Source organism: Herpailurus yagouaroundi, unplaced genomic scaffold (assembly GCF_014898765.1).
Source record: "Herpailurus yagouaroundi ecotype Mexico unplaced genomic scaffold, PumYag 28, whole genome shotgun sequence".
Lineage (NCBI taxonomy): Eukaryota > Metazoa > Chordata > Mammalia > Carnivora > Felidae > Herpailurus > Herpailurus yagouaroundi.
In genome coordinates, this window is record NW_024412376.1 from 100,618,242 (window position 1) to 100,626,821 (window position 8,580).

Genomic DNA, 8,580 nt, shown 5'->3' on the forward strand with positions numbered 1-8,580 from the left:
ATTCTGTGTCTCCCTTTCTCTCTGCCCCTCCCCTGCTTGTGCTCTCTCTCTCTCTCTCTCTCTCTGTTTCAAAATACATAAACTTTTAAAAAATTTAAAAAAAAAGAAAGCCTAGCATTTCTCTAGAACATCTATGACTTGTGTAAAGACACACTAAGTCTTCTTCCCAGAAATTTAGAAGCCCAAGGTCACTAATTTCCCTTGCCAATACCATTATCCAACTCTTGACTCGAATGACTCCACTTGTGAGATAGACAACCAACTGGAAGAGTACTTGTCTGGTTTCCCTGCCTGCATTCTCTTCCCAAAGTCCTCCAGCCTGTGCTTTGTACTGTGTTTAGAAACCTCTTCCCTGCAGTCAAACATGAATCCTGACACTTCTCTCCCTGTCTGTGGAGTGAAATCCAGCTGGCACAGGCATTCAAGAAAATATGCTAGTGGATTTTCTAAGACTGTCTCTTGTTCGAACCCTCAGTCCTGACAACTGATTAAACCAGGAAAGCTCATTCCCCAGCACTTCTCCAGGCACACAGTAGCCACTGAATGAGTATTTTTGACTTGATGGCTTCTTTGACAGGCCATCCCACTCGTTCTGTTCTAGGTCTCATCCCGTATCAAGCCAGACTGACTGAGCTATTGCTCTGCTCTGTGCTGCCGGTTCTGGATGTTGTAAAGTGCTCACTATCCATTCTCTCAACCAGGGCTTGGATGGAAGTTACTGAGTAGACATTTTGTTCTTTCCTAAAGCTCAGAAACTTGAAGTGTTTTGGTGAACCACAGATGCTCAACACCACTTATGAAGAACACTTTCTAGAATATCTACAGAGAATACACAGGAAACCACAAGTTAGTTGCTTGTGAAGAAGCCAGGTGGCTAGTCTATGGTGTAGACAGACTTTTCCATCCATACTCTTTTTATAATTTTTTAAAGTTTGAACCAGGTAATTATATTATCTATTTTTAAAATCAAGTTTAAACTAATAAGTGAACAGACTGTGTATAGTGTGGACAACCTATTTCCTAAAAGTAAAATTTAATTTGAGGAATCGTTATTTAAAATGAGTTTTGAGGGGCGCCTGGGTGGCTCAGTCGGTTAAGCGGCCGACTTCGGCTCAGGTCATGATCTCGCAGTCCGTGAGTTCGAGCCCCGCGTCGGGCTCTGTGCTGACAGCTCAGAGCCTGGAGCCTGTTTCGGATTCTGTGTCTCCCTCTCTCTGACCCTCCCCCGTTCATGCTCTGTCTCTCTCTGTCTCAAAAATAAATAAATGTTAAAAAAAATTTAAAAAAAAAAATAAAATAAAAAAAAAATGAGTTTTGAAAATATGCCTTCCGAATAAGAAAGAAAAAAGTGGCTTCTTCCAAAGAAGAGGAAAAAATACTACAGCTAAAAACAATAGAAAAAGTTGTCAAAGGAAAGCAATATTGACTTGAGGCAACCATTATTCCCAGAAATGTCAAACAATAAAACATCTGAAGGCAATGGCAATTCAAAACAATATTTTACCATGTTGTAAGAACCATCTCTTCAACTATGGATTTTATTTTTCCACGTGTAATTAAAAATAGATATATAAAACAAGGTGCCTGAGTGGCTCAGTCAGTTAAGTGTTTGTCTCTTAAACTCAGCACAGGTCATGATCTCAGGGTTATGAGTTCAAGCCCAGCATTGAAAAAAACATACAGATGATAGAGAGATTACATAGATATAGATCATTGCTAAAAGTGTTTTAAGTGACCAGTATATTTTTTAGTGTTTATTTATTTTTGAGAGAGAGAGAGAGAGAGAGCAAATGGAGAGAGGGAGACAGAGGAGCTGAAGCAGGCTCCAGCCTGAACTGTCAGCACAGAGCCCGATGCAGGGCTCAAACCCAAGAACCGTGAGATCATGACCTGAGCTAAAGTCAGGTCTTAATCAACTGAGCCACCCAGGCACCCCAGTGACCAACATATTTTTTTAAATCAGTAGGTAATGGAGAGTTTACATTTTTAACCTTCAAATGAAATAACCCGAATGGGTCTCCTTCAACCTATTAATTCTATAAAAGCCTTGACCAGGAATCGTCAAACACTAATGTCGTTTAATGGGTCTACAAATACGGCAAAAGCTATTAGGTGGCAATTTTCTTATAAGAAGAAAATAAAACAAAATCCCATTAACAATGAATTGATCACATTACGTAGGAATAAATGTTATTAGCTGTCTGTGACAGTAAAATCTTGACCTTCTTAGAATTGGTCCTCTTCAATCATTAAATACACAGCCAGAGCCCAAGTCTCATTTCTCAGTCTGGAAAACAAAGTTTGCAGTGTATGTTTGTAGAAACTGACATTTCTCTTTTTTGTGTAACTCTCCTGCTCTTTTCTTTGACTTCTCCACGCTTTTCTGGAAATTAAATTCAAGGAATAGATTACCACTGCCTGAGTGGTTATTCTAAACAAATGTTTTGAGGTTTGGAAGTGCTGTTTATCTCCCTTTCCCCCTCAGAGTTCAAACCATTTGAGAACAAACACAAAGAGCCAGCACAGATGAATGATTCTACTCTTTCCAAAACCTACCATCCCGTTATGGAGATATCACTTCACCTATTTTTTCTCCCATCATGTCTTTTCTAAATGGGCCTCCTTGTCATTATCTGTTCATCCCTTAGCTCACGAATGATGAAGAAATCCATAATGTTGGAACTTCCTTGACCTTTGGATTTGGCACATTGACCTGCTGGATCCAGGCTGCATTGACACTCAAAGTCAACATCAAGAATGAAGGGCGGAAAGTTGGGATTCCACGAGTTATTCTCTCAGCATCTATCACTCTGTGTGTGGTCCTCTGTATCCTTTGAATGTGAAAAGATTCTTTGGTAGGGAGATTAAAACACACATATGTAGATGAGAAAACTGCCATTTCCGATTAGTTAGGATGTACTGTCAGATTATCTCAAAATCTTAGACAAAATAGGTAAATGGATATAAAAACAAAAACTCTCAGACCTGAAGAGATAGAGAACTAAAATTAAAACAAGCTCTGCCTTCTCAAAATTTGTTTCTATATGTAGGAATGGTGTCATGCATTCTCCTTGTCATTAGTGATGGAAAAGATTCCCTGTCTGAAAAACACAGAATGCGTAATGGGAATTGTGATTTTTTTTCCCCTTGCGTCTTAAAAAAAGTTAATTTATGACTTTATTAATGGCCCTTTTATTTCATTTAATTTAATTTGTGGAGGAGAAAGTGTCAGGCCTCTGATCTCACACTCTGGAATTCAACTTACCCATTAAGTAACAAGGAAAGAAACCAAAAAAAGGCAGAGGAGAGCGCTTCTGCTTAACCCCAAACAGATCCCAGAGAGACTAGTCCTGGAGGGAGCTCAGTGACCCCACCTACTGGTAACATGGCCCAATAGAAGCTGGCCAGTTCCGGGGCGCCTGGGTGGCTCAGTCGGTTAAGCGTCCAACTTCAGCTCAGGTCACGATCTCACGGTCCATGGGTTCAAGCACCGCGTCGGGCTCTGGGCTGATGGCCCAGAGCCTGGGGCCTGCTTTCCGATTCTGTGTCTCCCTCTCTCTCTGCCCCTCCCCCGTTCATGCTCTGTCTCTCTCTGTCTCAAAAATAAATAAACATTAAAAAAAAAATTTAAAAAAAAAAAAGAAGAAGCTGGCCAATTCCAGTGCAACCAGTCAGATCAGCCGATCATTCCGCTGGGAGGCATGATCTCAAGTGTTCACTCCAATAGGGTCTCCTCAGGAAACCAGAGAGGAAGGGAATAAGGTTCCTAGGTGGTAGAATGTGTAGCTAACCCAATTACACATCTTCGGTCAAGTAATAGCTAACATTATTGGGCACTTATAATGTGCTAGGCATTGTTCTAAGCACATTAATACATTAAATGTATCAACCCTTTTAATCCTCATTTAACAAGTATGATAGTAAGAACAGAGATTAATTTATCCAAGATCACACTCTGTATGCAGTGATCTCGACTTAAACTCAGGCACAGTTCTTGAACTCAACCCCAAACCCTCTTGCCTTAGGGAAAGTGGCTTTAAAATATGAAAATATTTATTGTTCAGAGACATCCTGTAGTTACTGAAGTATTGGGGATCTTTATTTCTTCTTCCCTCACTCACTGCCAAACATTTAATTGTTTGTTTTCAAGTTCTTCAGCACATTAGAGAACATTTAAGGGCTGGAAAATCAAGCCAAAAATTTTGCTGACTGCTAGGCACGTGATGAAATATTTTATGAGTAAAAAGGTCAGAATTCTGCCAGGGTGAGATTTGAAGATCTATCCTTTCCTCATTAAGTAATAATATTGCTTTGCCAGTACTTTGAGCCCTCAGTGGGAAGAGAATGTACAGACTTTAAATTATTTTGAGTTTTCAGCTTATACCAAACAATTCTGATCCATGTTGTTTCTGAACATTTGGAACCCTGTCTAGGTTCCCAGGTGAATGGATCCAGGCCTCGTCAGGAGAGCAAAGTTTTGGCTGAAGTAGTTTCACCATATTCTTTTGCTCTCTGAAAATTTCCCAAGATTTTAAGTCTGGAGATAGCACTAATTCTAAGGGAGCATTTCTGATTTTTCTTTAAAAATGTATTTAGTCTTTGGCCTCTTGGCTTTTCGCTGAAACATGCTTTGAAACATTTTCCTTCCTAGCTCCAACCTCATGTATGCTGTGTGTGTGTGTGTGTGTGTGTGTGTGTGTGTGTACACTCGATATATTCAGGCATAGGAGTCTCCTTTGTTTGTTTTAATAGTGAAAACGAGACAGAAGAGGAAAAGGAGCCACTTACACATTAGTAGCACTGCAGAGGTAAAGCTTATATGTAGGTAATTGGTGATTTGATATGTTCAAAATTATTTCTGCAGATAAAATGATGACTATAAAGCCATAGTCATTTGCAGTGATTTTTTTTAAAACGAGAAGTTTATTCTTCTGGCCAACTAATTTCTTTGGAATTTTAATCCTCTTGCTAATCTCACAGTTTAGAAGGTAGCTGTAGAGTTGAATGCCTGGCCTGGCAGCCAGAGTCCTTGTATTCGAATCCCAGCTGTCCCAGTGAACATCTTTGTGACCTCAGGCAAGTTACTTAACCATTTGGCCTCAGTTTCCCTATTTTTTTTAAATTTTTTTTAATGTTTATTTATTTTTGAGACAGAGAGAGACAGAGCATGAGGGGGGAGGGGCAGAAAAAGAGGGAGACACAGAATCTGAAACAGGCTCCAGGCTCCGACCTGTCAGCACAGAGCCTGACGTGTGGCTCGACTCACGGACCATGAGATCATGACCTGAGCCGAAGTCGGACGCCTAACCGACTGAGCCACCCAGGCGCCCCAATTCCCCTATTTTTAAATGAACTGATAACAGTAGGATTGTTGTGAGGATTTAGATTTTCTGTGAAAGCACCTAGAAGCACGTCTGGCACAAACGAAGAGCTCAGCAATGTTATTTCGTATTATTCATGCAAGTGTTGCGTTCAGGAAGCTGTCAAGCTAAGTTTTGCTGATGAGGGGGCGGAGAGTAAGACTTTTCTTGTAACCTGTCCTTGTCCAGAAAAGAGCCCGGTTTGAATGTGGCTTATGGGGGTACTTTCCTTGACTGCTCCTCCCCAGATTTCATCCTCATGGCCCAAGGCATCCACATGTATGCAGCCAGGGTCCAGTGGGGTCTGGTCATGTGCTTCCTGTCTTATTTTGGCACCTTTGCTGTAGAGTTCCGGCATTACCGCTATGAGATTGTTTGTTCCGAATACCAGGAGAATTTCCTGAGCTTCTCAGAAAGCCTGTCCGAAGCCTCTGAATATCAAACCGACCAGGTGTAACCCACCAGTTTTTCCTTGCCAGCGAGGTGGGTGTGGTGGAGGGAGGGGCCAGCAAGATACACCCGCAGGACTTGGTACAGAGCCTCATAACACATTTTACACAGACACACACACACACACACACACACACGTTCTTGGCCACATTTGCCAAATGAGCTTTTCAGGGCAAGTTGTTTCTTTAACGAAAAAGCACAAGCCCTTATGTGTCGAAATACACGCTGTTACACTGAAAATATATGCACGACAGAGCAAGAAGCTTGTGCATGATCACTTCTCTTTTCCCTCTCTCTCCCAGTTCTCCCTGCTCTTCTCATTCTCTTCACACATTTCAGGCATTGTGTTCCCCCTACCACAGGGTAGGGCAGGCCAAATGTAACATGGGAATAATGCCAACTCCCAAAGTTGCCTTCAGATCCAAAGGGCTTGGAACCAGCTCATGAGGAAGTTCTGCATCTGGCGCTTGAATAGATTGAGTATCATCTAATTGGATGGAAACTGTACAGAGACGTGACCCCGTGTAACCTGTTGAATGGCATGGGGTCAAGAACTTCCCCACGAAAACTCCCTTCATCATCGTTCGGTGGTTGGCTGTGCAGAGTCAATGAAAGGAATAGGCTGCAAGCCCACTACCACGATTTGGACTTTATTGTGACTGAGAAATATTTCCAAATGTGAATATTTGTAGGGACACGGTCTGCCAGGCACGGAACAAGATGGGGGCAGCGAGGGCATGGTTTTGTTTTTGCTTCCATAGTATGCTAGGCACAGCTTTTGTTTTATATTTCATGGTTTGTCTTCTTTTTTTCTTTAAGTAACTACCATGGGTCTCTCAAGGCCTCGTGGACAGAGACGATGTAGGCCAAATGCAAGAGCTGAATTTGTTTCAGGTTAACCATGATGAAAGGAAAAAAAAAAAAGGTCACCTGCAGGCTTACTTCGCTGCTTTTATGTTTGGAGCTAAGAAAATGTTCACAGAAAAGCACAAAGAAATATTTGTGGAGGTAATAAAAAGAGCTCCTGCTGGACATTATAAAAAGAGTCTTAGAACACTTGTTACAAGTCAAGATCAAGGAAGAGCTTAATATGTATCTATAGCTACGATTTAGTGTTTTGGTGGGGGGTGGGGGAGTTAAGGGCTTTTTCATACTTGGAATTTGTAGAAACCAATTAAAAGATTACCCTTCCCCCCCCAAACAGACTGGCATAGCTGATGCTCTACTGCCCAGCACACCTGCTTTCTACCTGCTAAGAATTTAGAATGCAGACCGTAGGCCTGGGCTTCATAAAGAGCAGAATTCTTAGTTCAAAATGTCTTGGAATGGGCCAAGTTGGCGGACCCTGTGTGAGTGCGCTTTGTTTCAAGAAGTCCCCACATTTACTTCACCGGGGGCTGGAATCTCGTGGAATATAATGTGAAAAAAAAAAAACAACACAAAACTGTTTTTTAATTCAACCCGAACTCAGATTCTTGAGGAAGGGGTCCATGACTTTGCATCTCTGTAATGTCTCTCTGCCTCCTAGCCCTGTGCCTAGCACATATAGGTGCTCAGCAAACGTCTGTTCGGTAGAATTACTGGTCATTCAAGCGTGGGAAAAAGGAGTATCCGAGAAAGATTCAAAGATGAAAGAACAGATGGCTGCTTCAAGCGAGACAGGAGTGGAAGAAATCCTCGAGAAGGGGCAGGCGGGGGTGAGAATACCTACAAGAGACGGGTAACACGTGAGGAAAAGAATCAAGCAGAGAGCATCCTCCTGGGAAAAAGGCATCTTACTGTAAATAGTCCAAGGTGACATTTATTATTTTGGAATACTGCTTTTGGGTTTTTTTTTTTCATTTTTGTATCTCAAAGATTTTACCAGAAAACAAAGATTTCTGAAGTTTTCTTTCACTCTACACAATCCAAATTAAACAGCTTTTGGTGATGCACTGTACATTTTCTTAAGAGTATATCTAATAGCACATTTTAGCAGAATCAAGCAGTGACTGGCATTATTCATCGGGATCTGACCACTAAATAAAATTCTTTTATGCAGAAGTATGATTTGTCTCTTACACCAGCATTTCTTCTGTAATGTCGAAGGATGTGTAAACTCCATCAGACAGTCTGTTGAAAATATACTTCAGTGTTACGTTGGTAGCCTATTTCTAAGGTGTTTTCCAACACCAAAAATCAATTCTCTGATTCTTTAGACATCAACTGGATGTCCTACAGTTCAGTTCAATTCTGACACAACCCAGGGTTATTGTTAGACCCTTCAGGTTTAAGGGCTCCGTTCCACAAGACTGCCCTCACTCACTTCAGATGCCAGTCACAAGTATTCGGTCCCAGGCTACCCACACTTCTGTCCAACTTAACTGTAAAATTAGGGGGGTTCCCGCTACTCCCTTCTCTTTTAAGTTGGATAATTTGCTAGAATGGCTCCCAGAACTCCAGAAAACGCTACATCTATCTGCCTGCTTATTGTAGAGGCTATAGCCCAAGAACAACCAAATGAAAGAGACAAATAGGGCAAGTAAGGGCAGGGATGCGGGGCCTGCCATCTTCCCAGCATTAGGATGTGTTCACTGACCCGGAAGCCCTCTAAATCTCCCTGTTCAAGAGTTTATAGAGCTCGGGTGCCCAGGTGGCTCAGTTGGTTGAGCGTCCGACTTCAGCTGAGATAATGATTTTGTGGTTCCTGGGTTGGAGCCCTGCGTTGGGCTCTGTGTGGACAGCTGGGAGCCTGGAGCCTGCTTCGGATTCTGTGTCTCCCCCTCTCTCT

At 41.9% G+C, this 8,580-nt stretch overlaps 1 protein-coding gene across 1 annotated transcript in view; it reads left to right on the forward strand.

Annotated features, from left to right (window-relative positions):
* The window catches only part of TMEM150C (transmembrane protein 150C), a 79,506-nt gene extending 71,649 nt beyond the window's left edge, over positions 1–7,857 (forward strand). Inside the window, exons 7-8 of the mRNA XM_040479908.1 lie at positions 2,649–2,826; positions 5,609–7,857. Coding sequence (XP_040335842.1) covers positions 2,649–2,826; positions 5,609–5,817 — 387 coding nt within the window. The 3' untranslated portion in view covers positions 5,818–7,857. The remainder of the gene's footprint in view (positions 1–2,648; positions 2,827–5,608) is intronic.
* Positions 7,858–8,580: the final 723 nt, after the last annotated feature.